General features: G+C 35.8%; 1 protein-coding gene across 2 annotated transcripts; it reads left to right on the forward strand.

The window, feature by feature from the left end:
• The first annotated feature begins 10,409 nt into the window (after positions 1-10,409).
• On the forward strand, positions 10,410-24,483 carry LOC149962857 (uncharacterized). 2 transcript variants are annotated; one of them, XM_090170377.1, is made up of 3 exons: positions 10,410-10,670; positions 20,477-20,759; positions 23,331-24,483. In XM_090170377.1, exons 1-3 carry the CDS (start codon positions 10,613-10,615, stop codon positions 23,572-23,574), a joined length of 585 nt encoding a protein of 194 aa, XP_090026503.1. In that variant the 5' UTR covers positions 10,410-10,612; the 3' UTR covers positions 23,575-24,483. The 2 variants fall into 2 exon arrangements, with proteins under 2 accessions (XP_090026503.1, XP_090026504.1); XM_090170378.1 differs by having other exon boundaries at positions 10,605-10,674.
• The last annotated feature ends 520 nt before the right edge of the window (positions 24,484-25,003 follow it).

Here is a 25,003-nt window from a genome sequence, read left to right on the forward strand (position 1 = left end):
TTACCTCCGTAGGTAGGGTTTCGGCTGGATTTGCTACAGCATCCACTCTTAATCCCACTGCTGTGTGTGAAGTGGGGATTGGTCCACCCATTACTGCACCTTCTGCTGGGTTAGGTGGCTCGCGTCAAAGGTGCCACCATCAGTAGTAGGGTTCTACTACCCATGCTGGATTTGTCACCCGTCCGGGCTAGGTGGACGCTGGCGTAGGGCACTATGATGATAGGCCTCCGGTGGTATAGTCTCTGTTACTAGGTACACCGGGCTATAAATTCTGACACACTGTCATTAATGCCAAAGCGCTTTTCAGCCTTCATTTTGACTGCACTAGACACCTTATCAAAAGCGCCCTCAATATCAAGGAAAGCCGCTAAATTGATCTCCTTAAAGTTATTAGCCCTCTCTATGCAATCCTCGAAATAACTAGATTTCCCGGGCTTCGGAATGAAGATCACCCTAGAAAGTTGCTTGGTATATAACCAAGGGAATTACAAGTCCTGTAGATTCTACACAGTATGGGGCAGATAATGTCAATGCCCTCCTGCAAAAGAATGGGAGTAATCCCGAAGATTTTATAGCCCAAATAAGCCTGAAATGCGTGACAATTTTATTTGCCACCATCCAATCTTCCCTTTTGGAAAGTGCAATCCTAATGGGAAGAGGACCAGAGTCAGCGCTGCTCGTGACTCTGGAGTCAGGAAAGTGAAAATCTAACATATGAGTTAGAGTCTCTTTACCTGAGGTAGAATTACTTCCATCTTTCAGCTTAATAAAATCAAGATGTTTAGGCATATCATGGGCCATAATTTTCATTAATTTGACCGTGCTGGGGATATCAGAGATATTATCACAGAAATTCCCCCACGAGTCCCTCTTTGGCCAGCGGATGGCCTTATGGTAGGCAGTGAGGGTATGCTTGTAAACAACCCAGTCACCCTTTGTTAAAAAGCCTCCTAGTTTCTTTGAGGAGTCTACCAATCTCATGACTCCACCAAGAAACTAACCTTGGCTGGTTGGTAGACTTCACCGGACAATTGCGGTGGTAGGAGTCGATAATGGCATGTTGCATGCGATCAACAGTCAAATCGAAATCCAGCACCGATGACAGCCTAGGCTTATCACCCTAATAATAAACGGTAGCTAAAATGGTTTTTGCTTGCTGGTCAGTTTTAAATGGTAGCTAAAATTGTGATTCCTCACACGCGTCAGTTTTAAACGGCAGCTAAAATTGTGGTTGAGGATTCAGCGGGGGAAACACTGAGGGACCCTGCCTTAATTTTTGCCACATTAAATGTTTTTTTTAAATCTATTTTCACTGTGGAGCCTCTTTGCGATTTAACGGCTACCTACAACGGCTATCGGTTGCTAAATCTCCGGGTCCAGAAAATGTTCACCCTCAGCTTCGATTTTAGCCTCGCCTTTACTTTCGCTTTATACGCGCTCTATCTCACTGGGTAGACTTCCTGGGTTGTGGAAACAGGCGAACATCACTGCTATCCGTAAAACCCCTGGCTCCTGTGCCTATGATAATTTTAGAGGCATAAGTCTCGTCTCACCTGTATCCCTTGTAAGCATTGGGAGATACTTTGGTGTCTTTCCTCGAGAGTCGATAGTTCTTCTCTAAAGATCATCATGGTTTCCTGTTGCGGCGATCTTGTTTCACTAATATGTTGTCCACTCTTGAGGAGGTCACTCGATGTCTTAATGGTGATGACTCGTTTGATTTAATTTATTTGGACCTGCGGAAAACTTTCGACACGGTGCCACATTCTCTACTTATTCGTAAACTGGAGCTTTTAGAGGTCCCCTCTACGATTGTAAATTTGATTTCTGAATTCTTGACTGGTCGCTCTCAGCGGGTTGTTTTGGGGGGGTGCGCGTTCTTCTTGGTGTGAGGTGACTAGCGGTGTCCCCCCGGGTTCGGTTTTGGGTCCAACTCTCTTTGTCATCTTCATCAATGACATGCCCCTAGATGTCAAAGAGTCTTTTCTGAAACTATTTGCAGACGACAACAAAATAGGCCGCAAAATTTCGTCACTGGGTGACTCGAAGTCCCTACAGGATGACATCCAAGCTCTTGAGCAATGGGTGTCTTCCAATAGCGTGGGTTTCAACGCCTCTAAGTGAATGGTACTGCATTGTGGGGTTAAAAACCCCTGTTTTGGGTACCGTTTGGGTGGTAGGCTAATTGAGGCTCGAACTGTTGTCCGTGATCTTGGGGTTATGCTCAGTGGCCGTATGTTTGGAGCTACTCATAGTCGTGCTGCCGCTGCTCGTGGTATGCGCGCTCTTTATTTACTACGCCGTTCCATTTCGCATTTGAGTGTTAAGTCGTTTACAATTTTGTACAATGTATATATTCGCCCTCATCTCGAATACTGCTCGAGTATTTGGTCGCCCCATCTAGTAAATTCAGATATTGAGCACATCGAGAGAGTACAAAAAAAGCCACGAAATTGGTTAATGGCACGCGTACTCTTTCTTACGAAGAGCGCCTTAAACGCTTAAATTTAATGTCCCTTAAGGACAGGCGTGCAAGAAATGACCTCATTGAGACGTTCAAAGGTATTCATGGTCTCAACAATGTCCAGTTTTTTTAGGTCAAATGGTCTGGGCGCAAAGCGCCCACAATTGTCAAAAAGCGCTGTAATAGCGCGCAACGCCGTGTGTTTTTCACTCAACGGGTTGTAAATTATTGGAATCAGCTCCCGACAATTGTGAAGGTTAAATCCTCAGCCTCAGAGTTCAAGACCCGCGTTGATACGTTTTGCGGCTTGTAAATAAATAAAAAAACAAAAATGTTTTAATATATATTATATAAGCTTCTATCTGCTGTATATACTTTTCTATCTGCTGTATACCCATATTGTATGTCACTTTCCTTCAATTATTTTCTCTTGTTTGTATATTTCGTGTTTCAGGGCTCAATAAGTGTATTTCACTTTCTTTTCCTGACTAATAAAATTATTATTATTACGAGCTTAAATTATTTCTTTGAATAATAATAAATTTATCTATCTATCTATCTAAAACAAAATTGTAATTATGCGCACTTCACAGTTTTAAACGGTATCTAAAATGGTAATTGCGTGCGCGTCTGATTTAAACGGTATCTAAAATGGTAATTGCGTACGTGTCTGATTTAAACGGTAGCTAAAATGGTAATTGCGTGCGCGTTTGATTTAAACGGTATCTAAAATGGTAATTGCGTGCGCGTCTGATTTAAACGGTAGCTAAAATGGTAATTGCGTGCGCGTCTGATTTAAACGGTAGCTAAAATGGTAATTGCGTGCGCGTCTGATTTAAACGGTAGCTAAAATTGTGATTCCGCGCACGCTACAGTTTTAAACGGTAGCTAAAATTGTGATTCCGCGCACGCTACAGTTTTAAACGGCAGCTAAAATTGAAATTGTGGGCGCGTCAGTTTTAAACGGCAGCTAAAATGGTAATTGCGTGCACGTCAGTTTTAAACGGTAACTAAAATTGTAATAGCGTGGGCTTCTACTTTCTGACGCAACCGTTATAACCGAGAGATAATATGGTATTTGCGAGAATGTATTTATACTTAGGGAGAATGACTATGTGGATAATCTTTGTGGGAATCTAGGAGCAACAAACACAACACCCCACACAAGGAGAACGCAACCCGTTATAAGTCGTGCATTTTCTTGTGTACAGTTTTCATTGGTTAGACGCTTCACGGACATTCTATATATATATTAAGTAACGATGGATCAGCCAAGGCTTATGAAAAAAAGAAACGCTCCCATAACTAAAAATAACCGCTAATTACTTCGGCCATGATTAATAATTGAATAAGAACATAAAATCGAGCACATATCGTAAAGCTAAACGTCTTATCACTGTCATTAAATTAACTTCGCATTAAGTTTCCAACTGTGATAATAGAGCATTTCGAAATCGCACACCGGAATCGTTCAGTGTCAATGTGTCATACTTATTTAATGTTTATTGTTACTTCTGATACTTAATTTTTATATACTTTGTTTCTGCACCACATTTTATAGCAAATGGCGGCAGAGAGGGTAAAGTCGCTTCGCTACTTACCCTCTCTGATGGCGGCTTTATCATTGCCACCTGTATTATGAAAAGGCCCCTGTTATTGGAGATGGCCATGAATCTATCCGATTCTTCGAAAAACGCTACTTTACTGGAGAGCGTGGTGCCATCTATTTATGGCAAAGGAAGCTAAAATTTAAAATAGCCAAATGATAACGTCGTCAGAGAGCCATTGTAGAGGATTATAGTTAGATAACTTATACTCTATTTATTGGGCTTTAACTTAAATTATATATCCCATGTAAAAATATTGTTTATAATTGCTGTAATTTATGTTATTGACCAATTTAAAACGATCCAATCAACACAAGGGGTACCTATAAGTACCGCGTTTTTGATTTCGACTCTAGCGACATCTATTGAAAAAAGAGCTCCACTTGCTTTGTTTGTTTAGTAGGTACTTACCAAAAAAATACCATTTTACCTCATCTCAGTAATCCTAATGAGCTGTAATTTTTAGTTTTGTACTTATTTCAAAATTTTATCTGAATGGTTTTTAAACAAAGCAAAGTACAACAATTAAATATCGAAATCTGTGGGACAGAGTAAATATTTAACTTAAAATATCGATTGATTTTGGAATATACGACCTTGGATAACCAAATTATTTATTAATTTTGTATGAACACGAATTTTTAACTGTCTAAATAATTATTTTTATTATAGGTTCCGAAATAGTTAATAACAAAATTAATAACGTAATTATTCTAGAGATAAAGTATGAACGGAGGTTTTGGTATTGACAGTATATTGAAAGATTTGTTTAAATTGATAAAATTCTGAGAGGTGAATTATGTAATTATCTCGAACTAAACAAAAAACAACCGCGATAAAATATGAACTTGAAAACCAGTTTTCACATTAGAAAAAAAAACCTGACATACTCGATGGTCATAAAAAAAAACTGGCGTCATATAAAAATTAATTCTTATTCAGGAAATTAATTCAAGGCTGGGACTCTAGATTAAGCATAAGTAACATTCTAACAATAAGTAAGTCTAAACTATCACCAAACTTAATTTCAGAATTATGGGGCAATGAAGGTTAAGCAGATGATCAGTGTCTAAATATTCACAACTTGGAATGTTGGCAGCCAAAAGGCGAAATATACTACTATACCAAGGACAAAATACACTAATCATTGCAGTAGCAAATCCATTATCTAAGTCGGAGCTAGGCGAAAGTGTCAGTGTCGAAAAAAGGTTCGATAAGAAAATTAACATTAAAACAATGGGAAGCGTCATACTTAATGTTCGTATGTTACTTATGGACTCAGCTTGTTTTTTAAAATGTATTGCACTGAATGGGAATCCAGCTTCGTACATTTGAGTTAGGTGCACAAGGAATTACCACAAGACACAAACCATTTTCTCAGCAGTTAAAATAAAGAATAATTTGGCAATTAAATTTAATTGTCAAAATGTAACCAGTAATTATTTTTAAAACAATAGATTCGAAATATTATTCATAAAACGTACGTAGATCTCACTGTTGAAATTTATGGTGGATCACGTACTTTCATATCTGCCGCTGGATTTACCAGAAGCCCGGGGAAATGGCTAGTTACGTTTAAAACAATTCGTAACTCATGCTATTTAATGTTATGATAGTGTTCCATAAACGTGTCAGTTAGTCCAAATAATTACTGATAAAGAGTGACATAGAACTGACGTCATACCCGAAAAAGAAAAGCGTTGCCAGACGTACGATAATTATCGTACACATAATTTTTGGGACGTACGATATTTTCAATGACGTACTATATAGTACGCATTTTCCAATAATTCAGCTAACGCGTACGATCGAGTACGATAATGTACGATAATTTTCTTAATTGGCTGAAAACCAGTTAAAAATGTGATTTTTAAACATAAGTTTTCATACGGTCGAACTTTAAGTTTTATTAAAAATTTTGATTTCACAAGTTTAACTTTAATATTTCACACACAATCTAAATCTACCGCTAGTTTTCAGGCATACGATAATTTTCTCTGAGATCGATAATTATCGTACCACAGCTTAATATATTAAGCTGTGGTACGATAATTTGAGTTTCAGGAACTGGCAACGCTAGGCACGACTTCCTGCAGGCTGCACGCGTTCACTATGACGACGAGGCCCGTATTAGGCCTAAGCTGATTTCTTTTGTTGGCCACCAAAAATGTTCTTAGTAAAAATGTATCTTGTAGAAAAAAACAAACTGACACACTTATAACTTATGTAACACATAAATACAAAGTTATTAGCAGACGAATTTTCTTTGCAAAATATAGTCTATTTAAACTTTTCCTACAATGATTAAGAAATACCGAGAATGTTGAATTACACTCATCCAAAGTTTCCAAACAATTATGATCTTAATTTATAACCTCCAATGTAACATTGCGAACGCAAAATCAGGAAGTGAGTTTTACAAGAAGACTAGAAAGGAAAAAGGACAAATTCGGTGGCAATGAATAAAACAGTGTCACTACTTAAGAAGTGACAGTTACTTTGACAGTATAAATTGAGTTTTTCCGGTTTCGCGTCTCCTGACTGCAAATTGGCGGGAAAGTAACGAAGACGCGTTTTCCATTACAATAGACTCGCGTGCCGGTGCAGCCGCCGCCGACCGCCCGCCCGCGAGACAATATACAAAATCATTTTCGCCCCCATTTTCTAGCGTCTTTTCATTTTTATTTTTTATTTAGCTAGCTAAAGTAGGTAGCGGCAATTAATCACAGTTGTGTATCGCAACTTCTTGGAGTTTTATTTTGACGGACTGGATCGAGACAACCGCGTACACCACATATTTTTTATTACCCTCCAACATTTCTCAGATTCAAGACTGAACTGAAATGAACTATTTGTTCTTGATCGATCTGACAATATTATTCAATACGAATCTAATAAGAAACATGCGTCGATTCAGTTACAGGTTCTTTAAGCAGACCACGCCTTTTTTTCGTTTTAAAATCGAATAACGTCTTGTTGTCAAGACTACCAACGAAATAAAGTCTTGTTGTCAAGACTACCAACGGAATTAAGTCTTGTTGTCAAGGCTACCAACGGAATTAAGTCTTGTTGTCAAGGCTACCCAAGAAATAAAGTCTTGTTATCAAGACTACCAAAGAAATAAAGTCTTGTTGTCATAGCTACCAATGGAATAAAGTCTTGTTGTCAATTAAGCTACCAATGGAATAAAGTCTTGTTATCAATTAAGCTACCAATGGAATTAAGTCTTGTTGTCAAGGCTACCCAAGAAATAAAGTCTTGTTTTCAAGGCTACCACGAAAAGACTTAAAGTCTTGTTATCAAGGCTACCAAAGATATAAATTCTTGTTGTCTGGGCTACCAAAGAAATAAAGTCTTTTTGTCATAGCTACTAATGAAATAAAGTCTTTTTGTCATAGCTACTAATGAAATAAAGTCTGGTTGTCAAAGCTACCAATTAAATGAAGTCGGGTTGTCAAAGCTACCAATTAAATGAAGTCGAGTTGTCAAGGATATCAACGGAAAAAAGTCTTTATTGTCAAGATTATCAGTGGAATTATCGGGCGCCGTGTGTTTAAGAGGACCAGTAGCTTGGTCAGGCCACTAGCAGTGAAAGTTTTGTTTTTACATTCATTGGAAATCCTCAGTGTTGCTTTCGCAGTAATTTATAGTATTCGCGACCGAAAACTATCGCAACGCCCCCTTTGGTTCGCCATTGAAACCTAGATAGGTAGCGGGGTAAAGCAGACGCTACTAGTTTTCCCTCATCATTATTTGTAAATTTAACTTTATAAATAATGATACTTGCATTTTAATATAATTTTTGCATCGATTTCTTATATTTTTATTAGTTAAAAACGTTCTTATGACTATTTAATTTGTCTGTATCAGACGCTAGATCATAGGCGCAACATTGTATAAGCTAGTGCCGGTACCCCACCGAGACTCGGTTCGGTCAAGAATAGTATATTACCGCGATTACTAAGACAAATATATTGACGGACCGACAGACTGGGAAACGATTCGAACTGAATCTGTTTACGATGTCATTGATCTCACCCCGAACGCATTTTTTTAAATCTAAAAATGAACTCACAAAAAATATTTATTCCAAGTGGATGGAGGACATTGGAGCGCGCCAAAACCTTGCTCCTCCATTTAAATCTTTTCGTCGGTTGAGAGGAGTAAATTCAACACTTCAATTCGCTGATCCGAGCATTCAGATAAAACGTGAAAATGCAGATTTAGGCGATCTAAAACAGGAATAAAAAATAATTTTTAGTCCACCAAGCATTACTAACCAGCCAATAGATAAGTGAGCTGTACTGTTAGTCAGAGACAACTAATAACAATTAAATAATTGCGTTAAGGATTAATTTAAATTTTGTTTAAACCGGAGAAAATGCAATATCGGAGTAACATTCATTTCAAAGCCCAAAACCTATTAGAAGTTAATAGTACACCTAATTTATGTACCTTTGGAGCAAACTGACTACCTGCATATCTGACATTTACATTACAAAATATTCGTTGGATTAAAGTTAAATTAATTAGAAAGCCGTATTATTGGATACCAGATTTTAAAGATCCCTATTAAAAATAATATAAAACATTAGAACACGTTTGGATAACGTTCCTGTTCTAGAGGGACCAATACTTTTGATACTTCAAATCGGTACATCTATAGCTTAAAATTAAAATAACGATACTGAGTAGATTGCAATTTTATTAAAGACCTGTATTTATAAAGGAGAGTCTAGCCTATGCCAACATTACAAAGATGATTGAGAGGAGCAAAGCTACGGACTAGCTGTCTTTAATATAAGCTACCAATATAGTATAAGTACATTCAATAGCCAACAAAAGCTAGCAGTTTCCATGTAATTCATATTAGAGTCAAATAGATAGTTTGTGTTGACGAGACTGGACATGCACCAGGTTTTCTTTATACTGCCCATGCGGTGGTCAAAGTTCTGGCAGCAGTGTTCGGACAAGACGTTTTAGGAAAGAAGTATTGAAAACTAAGATTTTAGTCCGGCGTTCGCGAACTAGTAGACTGGAATAAGAGTAGCAACTTCCTCTTAGCTGGAATCAATTTGAAGGTATAGGAGTCGGACATTTAGATAGACTGGTAACAGATTATAAGGGGTGTATGGGAAGGAGCTGTTTAATATGGGCTTTTGAAATAATTTTGGCCCACAGAGCCCCTCTAGAGGGGTACAAATATAGCTGCACACCTCGGCTTGGTCTCGGGCATTTTTCATAAGCTCGGGCTCACCGAATGAGGCCGAGACCGTTTAGGTAAGGGGCACAAACAGGCCCGACGAGGGAGAGAAGAGTTCAAACCCGCGACCTTTTGGGGTCCCGAGTTTGGGGCCCCCTATTTATGGTTTTACCACGGGGACATTCTCGGTGGCTCTGGTCACCAAGGATTTTAAGACCCCACGCGCCAAAATGTATCAAGAAAAACGTTTTTCAGTCTTAAAGGGGAAGGGTATAAAAGAGGGGTGAAAGGTTTAAACCCCACCCGAAAGGAAATCCTTCATACACCTTTGCTTTTCAATTGTCACCTAATTTATTGCCGTTAGTTTCCAGAAACTTTCACCAAGACTTTTTGTTACGACTACCGATGGAATACATTCTTGTTGTCCTTACTACCGATAGAATAAATTGTTGTTTTGTCAAGACTACCGAATGCATAAATACTTGTTGTCAAGAGACTCTAGACTACCGATAGAATAAATTATCATTTTGTCAAGACTATACCGACAGAATAAGTACTTCTTGTCAAGAGATTCAAGACTGCCGCTAAAATAAATAATTTTGGCAAGACTACCGATAGAATAAGTACTTCTTGTCAAGAGATTCAAGACTGCCGCTAAAATATAACTTTTGTCAAGACTACCGATAGAATAAATACTTGTTGTCCAAACTATTGATAGAACTAGTACTTTTTGTCAAGAGACTCCAGACTACCGACAGAATAATCAGGCGCCCCCTGCTTGGATAATCTGTAGCTAGGTCACGCCACTGGCGGCCAAAGTGGCTTCTTAGATCCCCATGGCACGGAGACAGCCAGACGGACAGACAGAACGTGTTCAACATCTCGCCACGAGAAATCCCTCCCACCGCTCAAAAATAAAAAGTAAAATCAACCAAGGACGAAATGGAGATGTAACAGATGTTAGATATAGTAGAACGCCACAAACATATAACTATATGGAGAAATTTCAATGCCCCGAAATTCCGCGTAAACAACAAAACCCGATTGGTCCATCGATAAACCAATCATATCGCCGGGTTCTCCACCAAGATTTATTGCCTAGATCAAAAAAGCGGAAAAAAAGCGTAAAAGACGAGAGAGAATTTCGAACTGAGCTGCTCGGGACGCAAAATTGTCTTTCGAAGCTTTTCAACGCGGCGAACACGTCGAAAATATACTTTTTACCAAGAGAAACAACTTTTTTAATGATACTGTATCGTCCAGCGAATAAACAAAAAATGTGCTTCAACAGAGTCATAAATTGAATACTTATTAAGCATTTATTAACAGTTTTACAACATGGGAAAATACACGTGTTTCACTTTATGCTGCGCCATAAGCGTATCATTGTTTCAAGGTAGGTAAGAATTATTTTTCTTTTCGTATTTAGTTGACCGGTTAATTAACAGGGTTCCCAAATACACAACGTTTCGGAAACGGTGTAAAATAAAAATTGAAAGTTATTTTGTACGTAATATCAGAAGTGTATAGTATAATTTATGGGATAAGTGTAAAATCTGACAATTTAATTTTAACATTATCATCGTTAAATTTTAGCGCCCTTTGAAAACTGTCACGAACCTCCAAAGACGCATTTTTCATTTTCTATAGCGTAAACGTTTACTTTTCCTATGAGAAATATATTATAAACTTCTGGTAATACGGTCTAAGTCGTCATGAAAATACCAAAAATATGCAAATTTATGAAAAATATTGAGCGAATTAAATTTGAACTACGTAATTACAATTTATTATAATTTCAACGTTCAATTTTAATGACCATATTAGAATAATTAAATGTGGTTCCAAAGCGTTTTATATAGCTAACAATTAAATCTAATATCTAATATCTAAGATATACTGAAATATTTTGTGCAATGTTTTATTGCACAAAATGATAAAATTTTAACTTGCAAATTTTTATAAATACTTTTCTTTCATTTGAAAGGATGATATGATCAAAATTAATAAATAATATTATTACTGACATTTCAATATTTTAAATTAATATTTAATTTAATTCAGTCTTAAAATTGCAATTAAATTTAAGTCTAAAATGTTTAATTTAATTAAGATTTAAAATTTCCAATTAAATTTAAGTCTAAAATGTTTAATTTAATTAAGTTTTAAAATTGTCAGTTAAATTTAATTTAACTTAAAATTTCTAATTAAATTTAATTTTTAAATGTTTAATTAAATTTAACTTTTAAATGTTAAATTAAATTTAAATTTTAAATGTTAAATTAAATTTAAATTTTAAATGTTAAATTAAATTTAACTTTTAAATGTTTAATTTAAATTAACTTAAAATTTTTGAATTAAATTATATCTAGTATTAAAGAAATATTTTAATTTAAACAAATTATGTAGTAAATAAATGAATAGTAGCTTAATATTCAGTAAACATTATGCCCTATAAAATCAGCAAAACTAGTTTAATTTCTGGTCTAAACCGGTATATTCGTTTATATTTTAAAAGTTTACTGTTTTAATAATTTAAACAACTTGGTTCAAGACCCACAGAAATTAATCATAAATGAAATGTCCACACAGAGGGTAGAAAAAAATAAAAAATTAACAAATAGTCGTGATTGAAATTTCGTCATATCATAAGTAACATAATAACAGAAGTATGTCAATTAGGAAAAATTATCACGGAACTAATTTTCAGAGCTATTGCGCAATCAAGGTTTAGTTCTCAGTACAGAGCCCTCTAGTGTCGAAATATGCCGAAGGCGAAATTAACTACTAACAAGGATGATAAAATGCTACTCAGTTCGAGTGCGAGTCCAAGTCGGTTCTATCCGGATTTAGCATTAAAACAATATGAACTTATGGTATAATACGAGGGGGTAGTCACTCGTAAAACGTTTGTACATTTAATTCCTGATTTCTCACAATATTTCGGTGATTTACAGTGATTTATCGTGATTACCTGATTACTTAAGTAGATTAGTCCATAATTTAAAGGGATAATATAGCTAAATCCTAAACAAATTTGAAGAAGTTAATTAATTAATTTCTTCAAATTTGTTTAGGATTTAGCTATATTATCCCTTTTAATTATGGACTAATCTACTTTTTCGCGTATTTTATCATCCTTCTCACAGTCCATAGGTGGTTTCTTCTAACTTAACTACATAATCGGTATAATAATTTAAATATTCGTTGGGTGAGTAACTTCGCGCTGTTGTTGCTAAGCAGAGGAAAAAATTAAGAAAGTCGGTAGTTCAGTTAAATTTCCTCACAGATCTTTCGAGTGATTCTGTAGCAAAAATAATAAAATATCGTTTTAGGTTTTATAGGTTTCAATGATAACTATTGTTTATATTTGGTTAGATTCTTATAATTTTAAAATGCTGGGTGCCTTTAAGAATAATATAAAATCATGAAATCAAAATGAATTTTTCGTAGCAGCACGTTATAAAACTATAGAGACTTCAGAAAATATTTGTAGTCCCCGAAGGAAGCAAGTTCTAAACAGTGTTTTTGGTTTGACTTCTACGAAACCGGTTCTAGCGGGGCAGGTACATGCTATGACATTTAATTTATGAGGTTTTCCCGGCGCCTGGAATGATTTGAATTAATAATGAGATTAATAAGGTCGAAAAGAACTATAATTAACATTTAATTGAGCGTAGCCCAATCTCTAATGGACGTTTAAACGCCTTGTTTATCGTCCAAGTTCTTCTTCTAATTGGATTTGCAACAATTCAAATGAAGCTCCAGCATCTAAAACAATTTCGCTTACCTACTAATCCGAGTACTACCAATAGTCTATGATATAAGTATATGGCTACGTGAAAATCTATAGACTAGACAAATGTGTCATAAGTCCACTTTTGGAATATACCAAGAACGGAGCAAGGCAACTAAGAACAAACAAACGTTTGGCGCAAACGTCCATGATAGACTACTTATTTATCATGCCCCGCCCACTTAAAATCTTCTGGCAATTTTTGTCGACTATAAAGATAATTTGATATTACCAGAAGTTTAAAATATTATCACTTACGGGAGAAAGATAAATCTACAATATAAAAATGAAACCTCGATGAAGAATTCCCAGTCAAAACACGTAAGACTCAAATTTTACTACTTTTGTTACTTGGCGTAACGATGAAAATTTAAAATTTCGCCACCTAATAAAATTTATAAATGATACTTGTGTAACGGATTTAGAAAGTCAATATTTTTTATTTTCTCTTTTGAACCGTGTTTCGTTATCTATAATAACGTAATATTACAGGTATAGGTTATTAAAATATTTAATTAGGAAAAAGCATGGTTGACGTAGTGTGAGGTAGAAGTTCCTGTTAACTGTCTATAGAGAGATTTATACTTCTCTCCTACGAGGCATCTTATATACTTCTGATATTATGTATTTAAAAATTTAAATTCTTTAATCTATAAGGGTGTTTCAAAAGGTAATGGAAAAATTTGAGGGAGTTGTAGGTGGTGAGTTGAGAAGTATGCCTGTTTTTTTTTCATTTTCCTACGATGAGTGAAAAGAGTGCCAGAGAGCTTCAAAGTGTGGCTTACTAGTCCCTGGAAGAAGGCAGCACCAAGCACAAAACCAAGCAGCAGGGAAACGCGAACATTCAAGGTTTGGGTTCGTGTGATAGGTAAAAAAGGACTTTGTAAACCAATCGAGGTAGCCAACGTAAAAGAGTAAACTTAAACAGTATTTAAAGTCCCTGCTGCTTGGTTTTGCTCTTGTTGCAGCCCACTTCCAGGGGCTAGTAGGCCACACTTTGAAGCTCTCTGGCGCTCTTTTAACTCATCGTAGGAAAATGGGGATTATCAGGCATACTTCTCAACTCACCCCCTACAACTCCTTAAAATTTTTGCTTACACTTTTGAAACACCCTGTATATTAGTTACATATTAAATATTAAATTATTTATAAACAAAATTTAATTTATATTATTTTTAATTAGAATTAAAATTAATAATAAAATTAAGCTATAAGAGAATGACTAACAAGGAGACTAACCGGGATGTTTATCTCCTTCGTGTAACTTGAAAATCGCAAAAAGGGTGGACAAGAATGTGCTTTCGTTTTGCCATGGCAACCAAAAATGTTTTTCACATCTTAAGACCTAATTTTCTCTACCGAAATTAACATGGCCAAATTGTGTTTGAAGCACAATTTACCCAATTTAAGTATATTTACTCAAATTGACATGTATTTTCCCAAATTTAACCAATTTACCCATGTTCTGAATTCTGTTTCTAATTAATTAAATTTTAAATTTCCCCGTGTTAATTTCGGTAGAGAAAATCTGGTTTTAAGTTGTCAAAAACATTTTCGGTTGCCATGTCAAAACGAAAGCCCATTCTTGTCCAACCATTTAGGGATTTTCAACTTACACGAAGGTCTACTTACCACCCGAGGTTGAACGAAATCGAAGATAACCACCTCGGGTAGTCTCCTTGTCAGTTGAAACGATTGATTTTTAGCGTGGCTCCCGATCCCGCTCTAACAGCAAGCTCCTCCCCCTAAATGTAAATAAAATCAGCCCGGCCTCTCATTGGTTCCCTAAGACTGAGGTCTTCCTACGCGATTGAATCGCACCCTGGTGACGATTTTATTTTACCTCTTCTCGTTCCAGTAGAAAATTGGACCATGGTCTGTACAATATAAATGCATTCTGGATTGAATATGATTGAAATATTATAACTTTATACGACTATGTATACAGTGGCGTAACTAGGGTAAATGTCGCCTATAGCAAGCACAGAAATCGCGCCCAGTCTGCAAGGTCGTATTTAAGGGGGTTTGGGACCGGGGGATTAAAAGTGACGTGTTACCATACGCACTGGGGGCTTCTAGTTAGGAGAAAGGCGATTAATTAATAATACAAGCAAAATAATAGATAATTTTATCACCTCTTGTATTGATGTTAGAGGAACATGTGATTTTTCTTAAAGGGAATAGAACCTCCAACGTGTTCTTTATGGAAGACCCCATCAATTTCCTTTATTCCCTTCACAATCAGCGATTATCAGCGCCGCAGGTGTGAAAAGCCACGGGAGGCAGCGGACAATATTGGAACCCTCGGAGGGCGACAGAAATACCAGAGGTTATATTCCCTTTAAAGAGGCTAAAACGTTTACCGAAGATATAAATTGTTTTAGAAATCTTTCGGAATTTTTTACAATTACTTTTTTAATTTTTTGCCAATTTGCGCCCTACTTCAAGAATCGCCCATGGCCCGTGCCATGTCTGCCCAACCCTAGTTACGCCACTGTATGTATAAGCTCCGCCTACAAAATTTATAAAAGAGTAGATCATGAAAATGTGGGGAAAACGTTTGTTGGTTCTCAGCGTTGCTTTGATCAGTTTTCGAATAAGCATTATTGATTATTAAAGGATTTTTTTCGTGTAGTTTAGTAATTTGATACGAATAATATTTTTTATCCCTAATCTTTTTTGTGTCTGACGAAAAGTTGGATTTGAGATTTGGTGAGGGGGCCAAAATACGATAAGGTCAAAAGTGTACATGAGAAAAGCTCGCCCATAAGTAAATAAAACGAAGTAGTCAGAGCGGTACCATAGAGTAACCCATTCGCATAGAGTGGAAGGCCCTATGGAAGCGCATGAAACATTAACAATAACGGGCCAACTTGTTTTCGAGGCGTGAATAAATATAGTCCGAAGAGCGACACTGTTGTTTTTACATTTCTTAGAGTATAAACTTACTTTTTTATCCAGATATTGTACATTAACTTTAGACCAACTTGTTTATTTCACGCCTCGAAAACAAGACGTTGCGTTCGTAAAGTGTTAACAAGTTTCGCTGATAGCCTTCCATTCTATCGTCTTTAGGAATAATTTTATCCCATACTCAGTTGAGCTACAAGCTGCGCCAGTTGAATATTTATTGTGGCGCCATCTACAGCAGTTTTTTAGAAACTGGAAAAAATATAATTCAACGCTAGCATAAGTTACAAAACATAAATAAGTATGACAATTAAAGCAAGTGGCGGCTCGACGTGAAGTAGCTCTTTTTTCAATAGATGTCGCTAGCGTCGAAATAAAAAAGGCGGTACTAATAGGTACCCTTCACGTTGATTGGATCGTTCGTAAATTGGTCAATAACATAAATTACAGCAATTATTAATAATGTTTTTACACGGGGTATATAATTTAGGTTAAATCCCACTAAAAAGAGTATAAGTTGTCTTATTATAATACGCTATAATGGCTCTCTGGCGACGTTATCATTTGGGTATTTTGAATTTTAGCTTCCTTGGCCATTAATAGATGCCACCACCCACTCCAGTATGTCGCTTTTTTTGAAGAATCGTAAAGCTTCATGGCCATCTCTAATAACAGTGGCCTTTTCACAATACAGGTGGCAATGATAGAGCCGCCACTTGCTTTAACAAAATTTACACCAATTTGATTGTCGACGCAAAAAATCACCATTAGGCCTAATACACATTTTTTGGTACTATTGAAAAGCAGATTTAATGCCTAATATTTTTTGCACCGAAGCGCGTTTTGGTTTATTGGTTATGTGACTATTGTAGCTAGCGTCGCCGAAATAAAAAATAATAAAATCGATAGGAAACTGCGAGAATGGCAAGTTTGGCTCTCAAATTTCTTCGGTTCATTTACTTCTGTTGTTAGTGGACCGGGATTGGTTATTCCAGCTGATCGAGAAGTTCGATAACCCTCGCAATTCGGAGCAATTTCTCAATTTCTATCAAATCAAAACGCGAGCCGATTGTGAGTGTTTGAAATACGCCCGAAAATTTCTCAACAACGTTATTCCAGCGACATTGAGTAACTTTGATTAAAAAAATCTGACGCAACGAAACTAGACAGAAATTGGAGCAGTGGCGCCATCAATCTACGCTTTTCTAAATTAACTCTCGAAGACTTATCGGGCAAATACCGAAGTGGCAGGCTGTCTATCAGCTGTTGCAAATATCTATTTAGATTCTTAAAGGGAGTATACCGTATATTTATTTTGAACGAATGTATTTTATCTTCCCGCCCCCGGGTGTAACTGGCGCTAGTTACGTTAGAAACAATTTGTAGCGAGTGTTAGAAGGCGAGTTTTCGATTTAGTTAATACTTAGAGTTGTTAATTTTCCGGAAAAATAAAATGCGGAAAATTTTCCGAATTGCGGAAAAATAAAATATTGAAACTTTTTATCGATATAAAATATCTAATAACAGTAAACATACTACAAAACATTAACATTGTAAATCAGTTTAAAGCCAGCCTGGAGGTTTAGTTTTACTTTTAGATTAGAAAAAAATGAGGCGAAAATTCCGCTTTATTTAAATTGGCAAAAATATTAATATTTTTATAATTTTCGGAAAAATACGGAAAATTTTCCGGAAAAAAGGTCCCGGTCGTTTTCCGGAAAATGTATGAAATTTCAACACTATTAATACTTTTTACTAAATTTAAAGGAAGTATGAACTAAATTTAAAACTCGTCTGCTAACACTTGTTAGCTACGACATGTTATTAAACGTAACTAGCGCCAATTACCCCTAGCTTCCGTTAAACCTGGTGAGAGAAATGGTCAATTCGTTGATTGACAATATTTCTTTATTTTTCCAAAGAGAGCATTTTGTTCAAAAAAGAAATTATGTCCAGATTAAAATTTTTAGTCAAGGATCTAAGACCTAAGAGTAACGCAGCAGAAAGATTATAAAGCTGCACCACCTAGCGGCGGAGTTAGCTTCTCCTACGTTAATACGAACCACCAATGGAATTGAATTTAAAAATACAATATTTAGTAAAATCAATAGGAATACTTATCTCTAATTGCATGCTATATACTTTTGGTAATATTATAAACTTGTACATTATTTGTATTGCTACCTGTAGCTTTAAATTTATTTGATGTTTTACTGCATGAAATAATTCCCAATCCCAAATTACTTCGAACAGTCTCCGAAAAAAGTCAATTTTTTAAGCATGTTAACATAATATTTATTCCAAAAGGTGCAAAACATTTTCCAAGTCGTCCACAAATTTAAAGTTCTAAAACATATTAAGTCAAACGCTCACGGATATCAAAGTCGAAAGATTCATTTTTTATTACAAAAACATTTTAAATATATTTATTTAAGGGGGAAGAATACAGTAAAAGCCTCTTTTTCATTCAAGATGAACGTTTCTGTTTTAACAATTACATGATTGAATTATATTTTTCTTATTAGGCTGAACCTTCCTCTAGTGCTTAAAATAATTTTGATAATTGTAATATTAATAGTTAACGAGATATAAGGTCCTAACTAAAGGGTAGTTTGGGCGCTTGCCCAACTTGTTTAGCTCCGGGGGTCCAAATTAAAACGTAATAACTTAATTACTTTTAAATTTAAAATTGTCAAAATTATTTTAGTCACTAAACAAGAGGCTGTTCTACACTTAAAATATTAATTTTTATAAAATAAAATACAAAATTAAAAGAGTTCAGCTTGAAATAGCGCGAAAGTAGACAATGGCCACTGTAGTCTTCTCCCTTAAGAAAGACAGATATTAAAAACACTCTTCAAAGAAAATGTTGTCCCGTAAAGCAAATTGTAAAACAAACTTGTATCGACTGAATATTTCTCCCCACCCACGATCCCTTTTTTTTTAAATTGATAGTCTGCTCTAGATACAGTGACATTATGACGTACAAGAAACAGATGCCATTTCTCAAATCAGTCAGTCTTAAGAATAACATTGCCAGAAACCGTAACTGATAAAGCGGAATGAAATACAAATACTAGCATTTAATTTACTGAAATAGAACGGGTTACTGTTTAAAGGGTACGTGACACCATAAGTAACATAATAACAATAAGTATGACAATTAACGAGATTTACAACAAAACTGATTTTCATAGCTATTGCGTAATCAAGATCAGCACAGAGCCCTCTAGTGTCTAAGATATGCGAGACTTCCGCTAAACCGAAACATCTGATTTCCGATAGATAGGCTAAAATGATAAAAATTAAAAAAGTTTTTCTCGGCGCCACGAGCTCATGTTTTTTATCACCCATGATTCGCATGCGGGCTTCAAAACAAAGCCAAAGCCCCTCGCGACTCCAGAACGTGCTCTCCGATATTAGGCTTAAATTTTTATCAAAACGTAGTCATCCAAAACGGTAAGTCGCGAGTCCAAGTCACAGCTTGAAGAGAGTATCAGTGCTGAAAAAGGTTCGGTTAGAAAATTAGCATTAAAGCAATAGGAAGTGTTATACTTATTTTATTATGTTACTTATGGTGACACCCATTTCTGTAATATCTGTGAACTAGCTGATTATTTTCAGCTGAAGTATGTCAAAGGATAGTCAAACCTAATTTGTTAAATAATTAAGTTATCCACAATGAGATTCTTTGTAGGTTGATCCGAATTATTTGAAATTTAATTCGAAGCTATATTTTGAATAATTTATTAGTTTTTTTTTAACATTAACTAGTATATAAATCAGAAATATATGATATTTTATGAGATAATTACTATACTCAGTTGCAGGTTAAGAAAGGAAAAATATCTAGTACATTTGGCGGAAAGATACTAGCATGAATTTCCGGTATATCAGTTACCGCGACATTTTTGAATGTTAAACTTCATAAATCCCGAAGCATTATTATCGCCCGTCCAAGCTAATTCCTGAACAAATAATACCGTCTGCTATGACCTTTCGAGGACTTAAAAAACGTCATTTCCTAGTCTCTCCTGATTCGAGCTTAGAAACATGTAAATCGCGTCACTCGGCTCATAAGCTACCGCCCTTTTCAAAGCGACATCGTACTAGGGCCATCTTATACAGTTGTATATTCATTGTTAAATATATTCATGCTTGTAGTACTAAATATGAATTATTACAACGGTTTTTTAATCTTATCTATGTTAATTAATTAATCCTTCAAGGGAGGGGTTTAATCTATGTAAAATGCCTAAGGGTTCGAGAAGGGGGTGAAATTTTAGTACAGCCAAAGGAAGGTTACATTTGTTTTAAATTTTGACCAGCAGTGGCGCTGCTAACTGGTCGATTTATCAGTCAAATATGTGAGTCATTTGGTCATTCAAAACTATTCGTATACGCCAGTGGTTGAAAGTTTCCGAATCTTATATATTTCATGACTTTTAAATTGTTAACGCCCCAGTAGTGAAAAGTAATTTTTTTCTACCAATTAGGAATCACCAACGTTCAGAGGCCATACTACATGGTGTCCGAGTACTCCAGATCGAGAGTCGCCCTGGAGGAACACCAGGAGCCTCCGCGGAAGGAACAGCACAGCACCGTACGCAAAGTCTACGTCACTAACAGCCACAAAATACCCGGCAGAGACTCCTCTAGCACCACGAACCCCATGACAGCCAGCAAGTGCTGCAAACTGGGCGAAAAAGTGGCCAAAGAAGGAATGCACTGCATGTTCGAAGTGCACACTGCTCCAGCATTGTTGAATAACGCACACAGGTACGTGTTTTCACTCTTCACCCGCCTTCCGAAAGTTATATTTTGACCTTATCCGTCAGGCCTGATGGCTGTTAGTTAGCTTTATCGGGATAAGTTTGTCGAGATAGGATTATTCAACTTTGACCATAAGTAACATAAGAGAAATACGTATGACACTTCCTATTGATTTAATAGGCGATAGCGTAAATTGCAAGGTATTTTGGGTAAAATTTCTTTCAGGAAACATTTGAGCGCCATCAAACGGTAGAAACATTTAAAAATAGTCACGTGGTTATAAAATTGATTTAAAGTTTACCATTGAGCAGCGACTTCCAGCTTCATTAAATTAATCTTTAAAAGTTTAGCTTTTAAAGAAAGTCATACTTAAAATTTGGTGGTAAGTTATGTTTTGAAATATTTATACTTTTTTAATATAAAAAAGATCAATTTGTTAAACTTAATTTAACCACGACTCGGACATTAGTATTATTATTGTGATAGTGATGTTAGGTCTATGACTAGAAAATTGTAAAGAAATGAAAGACTTAGACTAGAACACGTTTTTAACCTAGGCTTAGTGAAGCAGCCTCTATTATATGTTTTGGCCACGGCCGAGGGGCAGTTCACTCCCATGATTAAATCTGCACTCTGCGAAGGAGTGAACTGCCCCTCGGCCACGGCCAACCCCGATTGCGAAAGCGCCTTATAGAAGTTGGCAGTGCTATGACGAATTTCCGGGACCATTTTCACAAGTTAGCTACGACCAAAACAATTTATGCTATCGCCGATTCAAATTTCCTAATCGAACCTTTTTTCGACACTGACACTCTTGACAAGATCCGACTTGGACTCGCACTCTAACTGTGTAGCCTGTTATCGTCCTTGGCAATAGTATATTTGCCTTGTACATATTTAGACACTAGGGGGCTCTGTGCTGAGAACTACACCTAGATGGTGTATTGAAAATCAGTTCGGTGATTATTTTTCCTAATAGACGCTTCAATAAATCATCCTCCCAGGAAATCGCCAAGAAGTAAAATGTTTCCATTATTTCAACAAGCACTATACAAACAATATATTGCAGGTCCTGGCTCTCGGAAATATTACTTCTTGGCGATTTCCTTGGAGGATGATTTATTTAAGCGCCTATTGACATACTTATTGTTATTCTGTTACTTATGGTTTAACGACGCGTGATAAAAATGATAAATATGCAAATAAGGAGGCGGTGAATCAAATTCAGGGTCAGACTTGCGGTTTCGAGCGATGTTTGTCGTTTCTGTCGCGTTGGTTACTGGGAAAAACTAAAGACGTAACTGACAAAATGTATAAATATCGGTGCGTGACGCACGCTCTGTGGCACGATGCAGTTAACACGTGACATGCGCTCGTTTAGTTTTTAACATTGCACGATAGATAGCGCCATGGTAAAGGGTTGACTTTTAACGAAAGTGTAGCTTCAGAGGAACTGCCACAGATGTCGCTTAGAATGTAATGATTTACATGCCCAAGCACGAGTTCGTCTATAGAAACAACGAAAACTACTCGCAAGAATTTACGGTAAATCGGCGACGGGAATTTCGAATTCGGCCGGTTTACGGTTGAATTTCTAAGTATACCTACGCGCGAAATATAAATTTGGGAAAAAAAGTCTATTGGGTTATTTTTCAAAGTGATCATTAATTAATTGACATAGATATTATTTAAAAACAGTTGTAAAAATTTATTTATAGTACTACAACTGAAAGAAATTACGTTTGGCGAGTCCAGGGTAAGTATAGAACGGGTAATGCCGAGATTACCACGTTGTCGTAAATGATAGTGCGATTTGATGATGGTTTAGGAGCATAAGACTAAATATACGCTATAATGGAGCTTAAAAATAATAATCTACATTAAATATTTATTGATCACTTTGAAATTTACGCAATAGACATTGCTAACCTGGATTATAATTATTGTAACACGCGTAGTAACCTTTCGGAAATCAACAGAAAAAAATGTGAAATACGAAATTCCCGCCGCCGATTTACCGGAAATTCCTGCTAGTGTCTTTCCGCCAAATGCACTAGCACGGTTTACATATTTACACAGGTTAGACTACTTCGGCTCAGAGATGGACGCTTATGAGCTACTCCAGCGTTTAGAGAATTGGAAAAATTCTACTTCGCGCCTACAGCGCCGGCTTGTGTAAAGTTTCTGAACTATAATCAACTATTGTTAAAATAATATTTATATTTAAAAATGGAGCGCCAGCTATATTTTAAATTTATCGTAGATAATTAATAAATTTTAAAATACATATTTTCAAATTATAAATACGGTAGCTCATTAGTGTATTTTTAATTAAAATTTATAAAAATTTAATTTATAATAAAATAATTAGTACTGTTTATATATATTAGAGGGCGTACCAGTAACATAGTAGAAAACAGGGTTGCCTGTCAGAAGAACTTAAGAGGCTCAAAACGCTAGCACGTATGAAGGTACAAGTAGTCTAACCTGTGATACTAGATATTTTGCCTTTCTTAACCTGAAACTGAGTATAATATTAATGAAATTAATGCAAATATTTTATTGTAACGGTTCCAGCGCCAAAATGAAACTATACAAGCAGCACGCGCTGAAATCAGCCGGAATCGAGAGAAGTGGCAATTACAAGAACCTGGTGGCGAAATTGGTCAAATGCGAAGCCTTTGTTTCCAAGTTTGAGAAGTGCTGCAATTATCGAGCTTCGTTTATGAAATCCATGAAACGATGTCGTGATTTGAAAGGGCACGAGAGGAGACAGTGCCGGAACAAAACTAGGAAGTCGTTCGGGTACACCCACAAATAAATTTTCATCCGCTGCACAGGCGCCATTTACGGCAAAGTGTTTGAACTAAGATTAACGATACTCTCTCATTTTTACCCAATGAATAACATTGTTTGCAATGTAACGCCGAACATTTCGAAAGGTTAAGCGTATTTCGCCATCTAGAGACTGAATTGTGAGATTAAAAAAAGCACCTTTAAACAATAGAGCCTTCTGTAAATTCATTGCTACATCGCCGAAGCGCTTGACAAAGACTATCTTAAAAGTTACTTCATTAGAACTTGAAACATTAACCTGGTTTTAAATATTTGACTTATGTACAGTCCATATTGTTTGGTAATTTTTAACGCGCCAGGTATAACCTTAATGTTTTGGAAAATAGCTAAGGTTATCAAAGTGAAGAGATGATATTTCAAAACATAGTAAAACTGTAAATGCAATATGGACACAATCAATGACTGTTTGTTATTTTATTGAATACTGTTGTTTGATCAAAAATAAGACCGATAAAAAGGTTTCCCTGGTTCTCGAGAAAATTCTGACTAAACCATTTGGATATGAATAGCGTAATGAAGGTATATTAGTCACAGATCAATTTAAATGGATTTATTTGTAATATTTTGTTCCAATGGTATAATATTATGACCATTGAAAGAAGAGTACAGCCAAGCCAGGGCGAGTAAATGTAGTCCGAGCAGTGACAGATTTCTTTCGTTGGTCAGATTACAAAGTACAGATATTATATTTAGATACACTGAGCACGTTATCGTAAATTAGTACAAAAATGAAATTTAAGCACAAATTAAATTTAATATTTGAGACGAGTCAAGAAAAATGCTTCGCTTCACAAAGTAGTCCCCGGGCACAAGACAATGTATTTAAATTAGTACAAAACCAGCATATAGCAGTACAAAATAAAGCAAGTGTTATCCTGAAATCGAATTTTGCAATTTTTGAACCTTTTCGTTTTTTTTACTTCCAAAATGCGTGTTTTTTATATAAATAAGCTTATCAAACGCTTTCCTATGACTCTTTGCAACTCAAATATATTTTACAACCTATTTTGAGGAAACAACTTCATTGGTCATTGCTAAAAACAATCTTTTTCGATGAAAGCATTTCATTGGTCATTGTTTAAAATAATCTTTTTCGATGAAAGCATTTCATTGGTCATTGCTTAAAATAATCTTTTTCGATGAAAGCATTTCATTGGTCATTGCTTAAAATAATCTTTTTCGAGGAAAGCATTTCATTGGTCATTGCTTAAAATAATCTTTTTCGATGAAAGCATTTCATTGGTCATTGCTTAAAATAATCTTTTTCGATGAAAGCATTTCATTGGTCATTGCTTAAAATAATCTTTTTCGATGAAAGCATTTCATTGGTCATTGCTTAAAATAATCTTTTTCGATGAAAGCATTTCATTGGTCATTGCTTAAAATAATCTTTT

Source organism: Leiobunum rupestre, chromosome 1, assembly GCF_980474605.1.
Source record: "Leiobunum rupestre chromosome 1, qqLeiRupe1.1.hap1, whole genome shotgun sequence".
In the NCBI taxonomy this organism is placed as follows: Eukaryota; Metazoa; Arthropoda; class Arachnida; order Opiliones; family Sclerosomatidae; genus Leiobunum; species Leiobunum rupestre.

Bases quoted from the DNA above. Each gene is read 5' to 3' on its own strand.
- LOC149962857 (XM_090170377.1), top strand. From the start codon at position 10,613: ATGGGAAAATACACGTGTTTCACTTTATGCTGCGCCATAAGCGTATCA. The intron at 10,671-20,476 runs GTAGGTAAGAAT...TCTACCAATTAG, and splicing joins AAGCGTATCATTGTTTCAAG to GAATCACCAACGTTCAGAGG. The intron at 20,760-23,330 runs GTACGTGTTTTC...TAACGGTTCCAG, and splicing joins TTGTTGAATAACGCACACAG to CGCCAAAATGAAACTATACA.